The sequence below is a fragment of the Fusarium sambucinum genome, chromosome IV (assembly GCF_050947815.1).
Source record: "Fusarium sambucinum isolate potato_lamoka chromosome IV, whole genome shotgun sequence".
Lineage (NCBI taxonomy): Eukaryota > Fungi > Ascomycota > Sordariomycetes > Hypocreales > Nectriaceae > Fusarium > Fusarium sambucinum.
In genome coordinates, this window is record NC_139291.1 from 3,715,624 (window position 1) to 3,728,467 (window position 12,844).

Below are 12,844 nucleotides of genomic sequence, written 5' to 3' on the forward strand. Positions count from 1 at the left end.
GCCGGATAAGAATACGGAAGGATATTCAGCTGGCATCTGACGTGTATATGTAATTGTACTTGTACATTGTATCAAAAAGCGATTCCCCATTATGTTGCCCATTCTCCAACGCCTTCTGCATTTTATACCGACTCTAGTATCTCTTTAAATATACTTCTCCTCTGGGTCTATCTTGGTGAACCACAACTGGATTTGCTCATAAGCAGTAAACACCAATCCTCCCGAGACAATCAATCTCGCCAGACGGGGTAGTGCACCACTCCAGAAAGTAAAGACGCCTTCCTGCTTGAAGATGGTAGTGGCGCACTTGAAGCTGTTTCCGTACGTCTTGCGCGCCTCGATGCTCTGCATTCTCGTCTTGATTGTGTCGAGAGGCTGCGTCACGTAGACAGTGATGAGACCTGCTAGACCACCAATGGCAAAAGTTCCCACGACGCCGAGCTTCTCGCCCGGTGCTGTGTACGACTCGGCCATTTGCTTGAAGAAGTTGTAGGCGGTAAATCGTGTTGCGCTGTTGGCGGCTTGTCGGGCGGTCGTGGGAGCAAAGCCTTGGAAGAAACCTCGGAGGCCACGCTCGCGGGCGATGATAGGGACGGCGTGGAGGAAACCGCGGAATCGAGGCTTGGCCGACTTGCGGTCGTCGATACTTGAGATTGTTAGCTTGAGTTTTGTAGAGGTTTGGTTTGGACTTACAGGGTTGTCTTGATACTCTCGGTGGGAGTGACGGCAAGCAATGACTCTGTCACACCAGCACCAAAACCAGCGAGGACAGTTCGAGGTCCAGATAGCTTGCCATTCTCGTCAACAAGTAGCGCCTTGTACTGATCAAACGCCACGAATCCTATAAAGGTCAGCCAATCCTTTACTGATGTGATATAAAGTTGGGAAAAGCATACGGATTCCAGCCTTGGCTGCATTGCCAATGATGAGAGTGGTGCATCCTGCGTACCACTGCGATCCGAACGGAGGCCAAGGGAGCTTCTGGCCTTCTCCCAACCGTCTGTTCAACTGCGACCGAGTCTTTGCAACTGCGTTTCGATTAGGTTTGTTCTAGTTGGATTTTCGCGAGGAAGTAAACGTACATTCGGCGGGATAGGTAATAGCTATAGTCTAGTGATTAGTTTGTGATTATGGATGTCGCGTGGGTGAATGCATACCAATCTCAATGGCACCGGCTGTTGAACCAGCGATGACGGATCGCAGAGGGCTGGGCTGCTTCTTCTTCTCTGCTGGTTGCGCTGCGGAAGCCATTTTGGATTAATTGCTATGTTATCCTGCCGGAATTGCAATTAAGTTGACGTTGGTCGTGGTTGAATGACAACTTTTTTCCTGGCGCGGGGGATTGGATTTCGTCACTCGAACTTTTGGAGCTACAGCACTTGTTTCAATTCACACGTGCGCCGATGTCGCCATAAATTTTGGTGGTCTAGCCGAGCTAACCTCCGTGGGATCGGCATCTGGGGTTGGACTGTTGACTACAATCAGGAACGCCTTCACCAGAAAAGAATCACTGGAAGCATATCTTGGACGATTACTCTCATTAGTCTCTGCTGCATTCATTCTTTATGCCTGGGTGACGGTGCTGGCGTAATGACAAACTACAGCTTGACAACCCTAACCTACAGGTACAAGCCTCAATCTGACCTGTATCAAAGTGCCGTTTGTGAGCATGCTGATGCTTTTGCAGGGACTCAATCTAGTGTCGTCTTTAGTTTGTAAAGTACTCCTTTGTCCTGTGTATGAACTGCTTGCAGGCTTGGTGATTGTTACAATTCCGCCTCACTGTGACTACCATGCTCACCGTCAAAGACAAAAGAAATGTCAAACCAAGATTCAATGCATGAGATTAAATGGCTGAAAGCTCCTTATTCTATTCGTAATGTTGAGCCTAATGCTCAGCGTATGAACTCTCTCGCTGTCTCTTTGTACAGAATGTTACCAGATCAAAGAGTGACTTTCAGTGAGCCTTACCAATGACTTCTAGCCCTGGCTGGCTTCAATGATATATTTAATGGAGGATTCATTATAAATGGTGATAAGCTTCTGATTCAATAACTCAGCATCACCATCTTCATATCTTGTCATCACTCAAATACTCAAACACATCCTGAAGATTCTCAAGAAACGACTCTATCATATCACAACAACCCTTATCAACACTCGCCAACATGACTCCTCAAAAGGTCTACTCACGTTCTGAGCTTGAGAACATGCGCTCGGAACTTGGACCTAAAGAAATTTTGAAGAAGTTCTACTCGCCGGGAATGGCGTTCGAAGCCTTCCATACTAATTCTCAACGAGAGGACAGCATTTCGACTACTGGCTTTGATGAACGCCACGACCTGGAAATACATGCGGACATGATCCGGGCGAATATCTACAATGCGTTCGCTGATCAACAAGCTACCTATGGTATACCAGTCAGAGCAAGGTTCACTCTATGCCCACAAGCTAAACAGCCGATTCCTCGAGTTCTTCGAGATACCCTCGTCGACTATTTCTACTTGCGCAAAGGCGCCGAAAACCCCCTTATCAAGCAATGCCCACACGATCTAAACCGCTACTTGACGGTTATGCCTTTCCTTGGTGAGAACAGTGCCATGGATGCGCCAGTCAACAGGAACGTGGCGATTACTCTTCCAGAAATGGTGGAAATCGGCATGGACGCGGAAAGCATCTCCGCGACTATCGGCGACGCTCTCGCCATGTTCGTCTTCAAGTGTGGGCATTACTACTTTGGCTGTTTCTTTTTCCGCGTCGTTGCTGAGAACAAAGGCGATCTATCTAGTCCTGTCACTGTCGGCTTAGTTGTCTCTGATTCTCCGCGCGACGTGAAGCAGCGACATGTGGATACAACCCGTGCGACAGAAGATATGTTGCGGATGGCAGAAGCTGTGGAATCACAAGTACCTTCTCCTATCGAGTCGCCCTACCTTTGGAACATCTTCAAAAAGGCGTTTATCGCCCGGGGCAAGAGGTACTGCTGTGCCATTCGCGATACGACTCCAGAGGGGATGATGGAGTTTTTCGAGGAAATGTATGGTAGCCCTGAGAGCCATGATGAGCTTTGAAGAGGTGACTCAGTTGTCGATTGACAGGTGTGGAATTAGATTGGGGTTCTGTGTTTTCTTTTGTCGACGTTTTTGGGTTTGGAAATTGTTTAGGAGTCAGTCATTTATGCTCTTATTTAGATAATTCGGTATAGATTGGTTAATGGAAACAGAATCACATGTACTGTTGAATACCAACAAGTTTAGCATATCTACCCATGTATTGTTATGTCTAACTACATACTTTGTATTTGATGCCTCATCTAAATCCCATTTAAACTCCACAAGATGCTTCAATCATATCTCATACCCTCATACCCCATATTCCCATCTCTTTCTCTATTTCTTCTTTTGTCGTCCCCATTTCTGCTCCAACCCAGCCTTCCACTCTCCAAAACTCGCTACCTTTCCACTCCCCAGAAGAATCTCTCCTCTATGCAGCACCATCCTCAACGCCGGTACAGCGAACCACTTGTGATCACTTCTGCAGATCAAGTCATCCCTGTGATCGCTCGTCTTATTGCCCTCACCCTTGATAACGGTCATGCACTTGGCGTCATACGTCTCCATGCAGAACTCGCAGATGTAGTACTCGTCCGAAGGAGGGATCAGATCGAGACACTGCGCGCAGTTTTGACGCATGGTTTGGATCTCGGGGAGCTTGGGATCCAGGCGTTGCAGGATGGGTGAATCTTCAGGGGTGGAGGCCAGGATCTTGGGATCAACTTTACGCATGGATTGGCTAAGAGCCTTGGCATTTTCAATGTCGTCGGCGGCGATGAAGAGGCCGAGGAGGTTATCCAGAGCGTACTCGTCGTTTGATACGTCGTCGTCTGATAGAATATCGAGACTGTCGTTAATAAGCTTGCGCAGATCGCGGTCTGTGGAAGGGCTCCTGCCCAAAAGCCTGTTGAAGAGAATCATGTAGATGGCGGCGATGTTGACGTCCGATCCCACCATCTCGATCGGCATGTCGTGATTCTGATGCCGATTCTGCTTGTGCTTGATCTTGTCCAGCTCCTCCAGCCAGTCATCTGCTTCTTTCGTCTTAAGTCCAGCATGGAGAACGCGCTCTTTGTACAGCGACGCAAGCTTCTGGAATGCGAGAGCGTAGGCTTGACGGGTGGGAACGTTGCCACGGGGTCGGTAGCCGAGTTGTGTGATACCCTCGAAGAGGTCCAGTGCAGCCTCGATGTCGCGACTGTACGTGTATGTTGCTCCAAGCGAAAGACGGAGGTAAAGCGCTTTGAGGGGAAGGCGAGATACGGTGGCGACATCAATGGTAAACTGCAAACGATCATAGACAAACTCTGTAGCGCCTACCTTGCTAGCCGCCTTGGGGATCCAGTCGATGACCAACGGCTTGTTGTGAAATTCGAGCAAGAAGTCTACCAGACGAGTACGGTTGTTCTCTGCGTCGGTGACTTGCTCGGACATTTGCTCGAGGAACTCGATTACAGCCTCATGGCGGTTCTCCGTAGCCACAAGCTCGAGGTATCCAAGCTCAGGCTCAAAGTATTCCTTGCACTCCTTGCGATCAAGACCGACGTCTTTGGCGCTGGCCATGGATTTGAGAAAGTACTCTAGTGCTGGGTCGACCTTATTGAGTTCCTCGTAACAGCACGCGATAAGGATGTGGTCCTTGTATAAGCGCCACTTGCAACTCTTCAATGCCTGCTCATCGAGTTTTCCACTTTCAATGCTCTCGCGCTCGATAATCTCACACTTGAGAGCTTGCTCCAGCGCTTCTTTGAACCGTCCGTCTCGGGAGAGACAGTACGCAATGCGACCGCGAGTCTCGACGCTGTTATTGTCAAGAACAAGCGCCCTATCATAGTGTCCCAACGCTTTATTGTGCATACCGTTTGTAAGGTATGTACTTCCGCATCGTCGGTGCCAGTGCGCACTTTCCGGGATCTTTGCCCACTCCGAGGCCTTGACGATTCGTCTATCGACCGGGATCTCTGTCCAGTGCGTATTGCAGCCTGACCACGAATATCCGTCTTCCATAAAGGCGATGGACTGGACGATCTTGAAGCAGAACAGCGTGGGTACATACTTTTTGAAGTCCTCGGATAGCCATGCGCGGGCATATAGGTCACCAATAGGCTTGAAGATACCGGGAGATTCCTTAATAGCTTTGCTTGCCCACTCGCGAGCTTTGGGATTCAAAGAGGCGAGGACATCGGGATCAGCCATCCATCTCTTCAGCCCTTTCATGTTGGCGTCTGTGAGAACCTCGAGACCTTCGTCGTTCTTTTCGTACATAAGAGTCCAGTCGAGAATGATGTTATCGTCAGTAAGCATTCTGTACACGTACTCGCCCAACACCTTCTTTTCGGGCGCAGGGACGGTCGACGGGTCAAGCACGGCCAAATGCTCCTGCCAGTACCAGGCGGAGTATTGTTTCATTGACTCACGACCACTCGGACTGAGACGATATTTCTCAAAGCCCGCCTTGTCGGTGAAGATGGAGAGACAAGTCTTGAGGATATGGATGCGCGAGACAAGAGGGTTGAAGCCAATGCCCGTGCCATACTTGGAAGAGTCCTCTGTGCTGAAGAAACCCTTGATGGAAGAGTGGAAGAAAGTGATCCAGGTGTTGGTCTTGCTTGATCGAAAATCCATGTCGCTCATGGGATCGAAGAGATCAGAGTTAGCTGCCGGACTAACACCGCGGCCGGGACTTCCTCGCACAGGACTCAACCCATGTGTAGGGCTCGCACGTCTTAATGGAGAGAGATTACGTGCGAGATCAGGCGTTCCGGTTTGCCGGCCAAAGATTGTTGGACTCTTTGGACTTCCACTTCTCCCCGAGCCTGGTCGACTTGCTGAACTTGATCGTCTTCCGGAGCCGAGATCGCCATTTTTGATGCGCTGCTGCTTCTCATGCTCGCGGATGAGATCGTCTGTCGTCAATCCGTCTTCGCGCTCAAGTTCGAAGAAGCACGCGTATTGACCGCGCAGCGTTTCCTCAAGATGGAACGGCGGGTCACCGAAGCGCATGATGAGTACGGCCTCCAATTGCTCCAAAGACAAGACTTCTTCGGCGCATGCGGCCCACTGCAGCATCTCGTTCAAGTCTCTTGTTTGTTCTTCGTAAAGAGTCTCGGAAAGGTTCTTTAGTGTCTGTGCGATAATTCCGTTGATCTCCTTAGGGTACGATTGTAGGCTTGTGAGAATGCTTTGGGGGTGTCGCTTGCGGCTGATGTCTTCGATCATGAACTTGGCGAGGATGAAAAGGCCGTCTGCTTGCTTGATCATGGCGTCGATGATCTTTTGTCGGAAGTCGGGAGGTGTACGGCTGAGATTACGGAGGTGCCAGACGCTGTCTTCAATGTAGAGCTTGACATCTTCAGCATTGCGATCGGGCGTGACGTGAAGAGTTGTTATGGCTTGGCTACCGCGGTTGGAGGGATCGAGGGTATATGTCACAGTCTCAGTCATGTACGTCCTTCCAATAAGAGCGACCTGAATTGTGACATGTTTTGGTCTTCGAACAGACTCATCACTAGAACCCAGCTGTTCCAACAGTTCTTGCACACCTTCGGAGTCTGCTTCATCGATGCCGTCGAGAAAGATGTAGATAGCCTTTGCCTGCGCTTCTTCCCGGAAAGGCTGAACAAAGAGTTTGCGGTAGGCACTGGGGATTGTTCTAATCTCATCAATATTCTGTACGCCCCTCAGGAGTTGCTTTGCGTAGAAAGGATCGCTTTCGCTAAGCTGATAGGCGACGTCGCGTAGAGCTTGGAGGACTGAACGGGTCTCTGGGTTGTTGTCGCGGAAATAAAAGTATGCGAGGCGAGAGATCCTATCAGAGCCCCGTGAGATGAGACGAGTGGTCAGATATGACTTTCCGGTACCTGTAAATGTCAGTGATGTGTCAAGAGTGATGAGTACCAGAAAAGTTGGCCTCTCTAAGTCTTAGGGCACGGAAATAAGTGGTCTAAGGACCATGGCCTAATAATTTCATCTCTTGTGCTTCCAACGGCCACTTTTTCTGATACCCTGAGGGATAGTCGGGATGAATGGTACAACGTACCTGCTGCGCCAGTTATCCAGAGAAAGTTGGTCTTCTTGTCGAGCCACGCCCTGAAGCCCCCATCTTGAAGGATCCATTCACCTGTTGAATCAGCCCTTGACTTATTGAACAAGTTGAAGAAGTCAACAGGGAACGGCGAGGGATCCAAGATCTCCTTTAGTTTATCTTGATGTGCAGCGACGGTACGCTCCCTTCCCTCGGAGCGTATCTGCATCATGGTCTGATTCATCTCATCCAGCTTGCTCTGCATATTCTCCGTCGTGACATTGAGTTTACTAACGCCCCCGTACGTATCGGCGAGGACTTGTCTTTCCTCGCCGATGTTGAGGGCTTTCAGATTGTCTAGTGCCTCCTGCACGGGCGTTCCCTTGCCGAAGAGAGTTCTGAAATAGGCCTTGAAGCGGCCGCGGCGGATCTCTTTGGCAGCAAGGACGAAGACCTCGAATAATTGTGCCAGAATGGTGACGACTTTGTTTCGTAATGCGCTTCCCATTCGATGTTGTACATACACATCTAGTCGTGATGTGAAGTCCTAATAAGCGTTAGTAAGGATCTTGTCGCAAGCGGGCACCGGGGTACTAGAAACGTTGGCCGCTGGTGACATAACAGACGAAATTCGCAGATCAGTTTATGATCCTTAGACTATACCGTGGACTACTAATTTCGTCCCTTATATTCCTAGCGGCCAACTTTTATGATACCCCGAAGGTAATGAGGATGATCTCGTCGCAAGCGGGGTTGAGGGTCGGGAATATTTCTCACTCACCTTGAGAAGTTCAAATAACTCAACAATTGTGTCGTACGCCGAAGAAACATCGCGCGCAGCACCGATGAGATAAGCAACCGCTCCAAAGATGCCCTCAGCAGGTGCAAAAGTCTCTGCCGCAGCGCCGCTCACGATTTGACCGATGGTTTCGACCGGGTCAAGGCAAGCGGCGAGAGCACTAAAAATGGACTGTCGCTTTTCGCGAAATTTGGAGAATTGCTCATTTTGCTTGTCGATTTGAGAAATTAGGTCTTTCACGTTGCTTAGAGGTGGGTTGAGAAAGTCTGCGAGTTTGCTTTTGGAAGAGTCCGAGTACAATTTGCTGGCGTCGTCAAGGATGTGGGCAAATTGGGCTTCGGCGGTGTCCTTTTCTTTGTCTTTGCGGACCGCCGCCATCATGTCTGACGGTCCAGCAAATTTAGATTCAATGTGAATGTCTAGTGGGCAGCGGCAGTTAGTCCCTTGAGTCTTGGGATATAAAAACAAGTGGTCTGAAGTGTAGCCAAGGTAGCATCAACTGACCTACTAATCGTCTCTTATGTTTCTTGACTTTTCAGAGACCCCGAGAACGACCCGACAAAGATAGGTTCAATTAACCTGACTAGAATGAGATAGATACGAGTATAAGTAAGTTTAATCAGGTGATGTTCGGCAAATAAATAAGACAATTGGTGTTTCAGAAATAGGTAGGCTGTGAAGGATGTTTTGGTGTTGTAGCCTTGACGCTAGGAGCAGTATATGACTCTTTAATAATGACTTGGTGGATACCCAATTCAGACAGATGATCAATCAATATTGACCGACAAAAAAGAAAAGAATAAAAAGAAAGAAACAGGATTCGGTAGGAACGGGCAGATGAAACTTGTTGCTTACTGCATTTACCAGCCTCTGTTGGGTAAGGCTGAACTGAACTGATCTAGGCCGATCCTTGGGTTTGTTTTGTTATCCACAATAAATACGGATGGAAGGTTATATGTATGATCTAGTAGACTCGTATTTCTCAGCAGTTGACTAAAGATATTTTATATATATAATATTATTCGCATCAGCCCCCAAGCGTCGTAGTTTAGTTTTCGTCATCAAGCGGGAGGCGTTCAGCCCGAATCAATAGTAAAAAGGCACAGCAGGCTACAGTGCAGAGTAGGCTGAAGGATGATAGGGTTTCACCGCACGTTCCTGTAAATCTCCCCCACAGGCCGGGCGTCCACACCTTGTGGCTATAATTGCAACGTGACCAACGGCTGTGACTGTTTTGGCCGTAACCGAATCCCTTTCCTTGTCGATCCTTTCAAGGATTAGGCAGCTGACGATTATACGTAACATATTCCTTCGTATTCTATTCATGAGGCTCAATATTAACCAGGATGAATAGTTAGTCATACAGACTAGGCTTTATTATTCATTCCACCGCCCCGCGTATTAAAGCCCTGGTTATTCTCGAAGTGGATAAATTTCGATACTATCCTTGGGCGGCTCGGGCCGCAATAGTATCAAGATACGCCACCTCACTTTCAACCCGTCTCAAGGCAACATTCAATTTGAACAGCCCATTTGCCTTCGCTTTACCCCGATCATTACCCCCACCTATACGCTAGCTAGAACCGAAGTAACAAGACTCTCAGCAGTCTCCTCAACAACACCAAGCAATCCAGAATCCGACTCCTTCCACGACGGCGCAACAAGACAACGAGCCTTTCCATCATCATACAGTTGAGCAACCGCCAAATCAAGAATCCAACCTCCTACACCTTTCTCCTTTTTATCCCGTGCTCCTTCGATGAGCTCACGCGTAGTTCGTCTCTGAACCTCCCACTGGGTTTTCGTCTTATTCTGGAAGGCTTCAAACAATTCATTTTGACATGTCTTGATTGACATGACTTTGACAGTGCGATTTGCGGTCTCGGCTGGGTTTTGCAAAACACCAACCACAGATTGTCCAATGCCTTGAAGTGTAGTTCCGGTAAAGTACTCTTTGCCTTCATCATAGATAATGGCGGATTGGTTCTTGATGTCAAGGCCCATGGTTGGAAAGCGCTTCAAAGCCCAGTCAATAGGATTTCCTGTTGCGATGCTGGTCCAAGTGAAGTTTGGGTTTGTGGCTGCGTGCTTCTTTGCATGTTCAAAGCCGACAGCTCGTTGAGCTCTAACCGAGCCAAACTCAGGAAAGCTGGTAAAGTCGGGACCCCAGCCAAAGTCAGCGACTATAAAGCGCTTTACTCCAGCGGCTTCGGCGGCGTCGATCATGGTGCCTTGTGAGGGAATGCCAGCTGGTCCGACAGCGCATACAGCTGCATCCTGACCAGACAAAGCTTTGGTCAAAGCATCATAAGTGTACTCCATTCTAATAACGGGAATACCTTCTGGAAATGTGGATTTGGATTCAGTTCGCGTGATAATGGTAACCTCGAAGCCAGCTTGTCTAAGAGCAGCAGTGATGGGAGCGCCAAAGTTGCCAGAAGCCTGAACAAGTTAGTAAGTAGATAATCAGTGGAAGAGGGTAGCTTACACCAAAGACGACGACTTTAGTCAATTGATTGGTGGACATTGTGTAAATCTCGTGAGAGTGATGTGTATAAGTCAATGTTTCTATGGTTGAGAATGTCTCGATTTGGTTGATTTTATGGACTAGGCTACCCCACCAGGCGGAATTCCGCCAGCTAACTAGACTAACCTAGACAACTGGTCTTGGTAGACTGTTTGTGCAGACATATATCATCTTTCATTTTGAAATAGATGAAATAAATCAGATGACTACCTTGTAAGCCCTTCTTACTTGGCCGCCTTCCTTCCATAGATTGAATAACTAGTCTCGTTAGCAACTCATCCCGTATTTCACATACAAAAACTTACATCGGCCAATAAGCATGGGTTTTCTTATCCGCCAATGCCTTCCTCTGATCAATGAGAAACAGGGTTACTTCCTCAGGCGTCCAGCCATGAGCTCGTGTCAGTGGTGCCATAGTAAACGCCTCGAGACCACTAGCCATGTTGATATAAGACCACTCTCCCAATAACTTGTCCTTCTTGTCCTTTGGCCATCCGTTGATAGGCCACTTGAACTGCTTGATAACGACATCTACAAAGCCGACTTGGGTCATGATGTCTGCAAGCGGTGGAATGTCTTGGTACGGGCGACCGAACATGACCGAGGCTTCTGTCAAGAGGCGAAGGGACTTGAGCATTATGTTATCTGGCCTGAGCGTACCATCATCGGATTGAATGTTTAGATCTGCTTCTTGGATCTCCATGTATCCACCGGGGGCAAGGTTGCTGAAAGAGTCAGTGAGTACTGGTTGGTATGAGAGAGATTAAGCGTACTTGTAGCATTTGGTGAGAAAGTCGGTCCAGCTTGCGAGAGCTGATGACATGAAGCGACTGTGGATATAATCAAACGACTGGGAGTAATTCCATTCATCTTCGATATCCTCAATCATGAAGGTCAAGTTTGGGGGCACGCTGGTCCTGTTAGAACAACCATGGGCTAAATGAAGAGACGGGGTCATACAATGCTGGCTGTATGGGGGACAAATCCACACCGATCACCTGTGCTTCTGGATGTTCATCAGCATAGTCGATAGCCCAAATTCCAGTTCCCGTTCCAATATCCAAAACGTGCTTCGCTTTGGAATCAGGCTCGTTCGGAGGGGCTAGACCGAGTTTATCGTCTAGAGTAAGCAGAAAAAGATTATGTTGGAGGTCTACCGAAGTGATCTAATTAGTGGCATCTTCTGTTTTCCATACGCTTAACGTACCTAGTCTTTCATTTTCTGCCTCGTCATTGGGAAGCGCATATTCTTTACCACATCTGTTAGTATCATAACATGAGAGGAGGGATTAATCATCTCACTTCCGTCTTTGTATGCATGGTATGTCCTGCCATTTTCGCGACGATAGTTTAGGATGGAACTGGAGATGCTCGTGGTGGATGAGAGAACTTCCTAAACGCTGTTAGACCTCGTACGTTTTAATGAAGAAAAAAAGAGGGTTGAATACTTCGCCAAGTGAAGAGTCGGTATCGTTTCCCTAATAGTCGTCAGATCATTCCTATTATCCAGGGGAATTTAAATCATACCAGCTCATCAGGCACAATGACCGCCGAACGAACTTGATGAGTCTGAGCCATGTTTTCCAACAAAGATCCAGGTGGATTTTTAAAGAATTACCTCTGATAAACAATCACATCAGGAAGTTCAACCACTTTATATGCTGGTCCCTCCCCTGATCCCGGAAGTTGTTGGTTGTCTTGGGCTTCCTAAACTGGATTTACCCGCTGTATGCAAGTCCCATCAGTGAATCATTCGGTGATTTATACACCAATTGAGATTTTCTTAACCTGAATATTCGTTTTGAATTTGGCATGGGAATTGCATTGAATCTGATACATCATACTGCGCCTCAGTTGTAAAACGTGAACAGTGGGACTTAGTCAGGGCTTCACAACTCATAATTGTGCTTTCCCCTCCTCATTGAAGCTACAACTGAGATCTTCTCATTGATTCAATCGCTTACTTGAGGCCATCAGTCTTTTCTGCATTTAGAGAAACAGCATCATAGGTACAAGGCAGTGGATAACAGAGAGGTCATCCCCAGAGCCTTGAGCACAAGATTACTAGCCTAAAAGGTCTGGCCTAAAAAGCATAAACTAGGATACTGATTTCGTCCCTTATGCTTCCAGTAACTGACGTTTTTGATAGCCAGTAGATGGTTTGATGTCCAGGCACCAACGTGAAAATCATAGGGTCTGTTTGCGACGTCTGTCTTCAATAACAACCGCGTAATTGGTTTAGTGGTAAAATTCTCCGTTGCCATTTGAGTAACATCGGGGAGCCCTGGGTTCGATTCCCAGATTACGCATTAAAACACGCCCTCGAGCGTCCGATATCTTTTGCAATTGATATGTCTTTTTGCGCTGTTTTAATATTCTGTGGTGGTGTTGAGTCAACCGTTAGCACAACCACGTGGCTGGAGCGGGAAGGCGTTAAGCGC

At 47.9% G+C, this 12,844-nt stretch overlaps 5 protein-coding genes across 5 annotated transcripts; 1 reads left to right on the plus strand and 4 right to left on the minus strand.

Annotated features, from left to right (window-relative positions):
- Nucleotides 1-144: 144 nt before the first annotated feature.
- Nucleotides 145-1,251, minus strand: FSST1_001218 (mitochondrial carrier domain-containing protein; the record flags this gene model as incomplete). Its single annotated transcript, XM_083226270.1, has 5 exons — nt 145-646; nt 694-841; nt 897-1,028; nt 1,083-1,103; nt 1,158-1,251. The coding sequence occupies 5 exons, from the start codon at nt 1,249-1,251 to the stop codon at nt 145-147; spliced, it is 897 nt and encodes a 298-aa protein (XP_083091400.1).
- Nucleotides 1,252-2,168: 917 nt separating this feature from the next.
- On the plus strand, nt 2,169-3,071 carry FSST1_001219 (uncharacterized protein; the record flags this gene model as incomplete). The annotated part of the gene is made up of 1 exon (XM_083226281.1): nt 2,169-3,071. The coding sequence occupies one exon, from the start codon at nt 2,169-2,171 to the stop codon at nt 3,069-3,071; it is 903 nt and encodes a 300-aa protein (XP_083091401.1).
- Nucleotides 3,072-3,389: 318 nt separating this feature from the next.
- On the minus strand, nt 3,390-8,254 carry FSST1_001220 (uncharacterized protein; the record flags this gene model as incomplete). Its single annotated transcript, XM_083226292.1, has 3 exons — nt 3,390-6,913; nt 7,093-7,624; nt 7,859-8,254. The coding sequence occupies 3 exons, from the start codon at nt 8,252-8,254 to the stop codon at nt 3,390-3,392; spliced, it is 4,452 nt and encodes a 1,483-aa protein (XP_083091402.1).
- A 1,188-nt stretch (nt 8,255-9,442) lies between these two features.
- On the minus strand, nt 9,443-10,403 carry FSST1_001221 (aromatic alcohol reductase; the record flags this gene model as incomplete). The annotated part of the gene is made up of 2 exons (XM_083226303.1): nt 9,443-10,318; nt 10,365-10,403. 2 exons carry the CDS (start codon nt 10,401-10,403, stop codon nt 9,443-9,445), a joined length of 915 nt encoding a protein of 304 aa, XP_083091403.1.
- A 224-nt stretch (nt 10,404-10,627) lies between these two features.
- FSST1_001222 (class I SAM-dependent methyltransferase) lies at nt 10,628-11,981 on the minus strand (the record flags this gene model as incomplete). Its single annotated transcript, XM_083226314.1, has 8 exons — nt 10,628-10,661; nt 10,709-11,128; nt 11,177-11,320; nt 11,364-11,556; nt 11,611-11,652; nt 11,706-11,796; nt 11,852-11,881; nt 11,931-11,981. The coding sequence occupies 8 exons, from the start codon at nt 11,979-11,981 to the stop codon at nt 10,628-10,630; spliced, it is 1,005 nt and encodes a 334-aa protein (XP_083091404.1).
- Between the last annotated feature and the right edge of the window lie 863 nt (nt 11,982-12,844).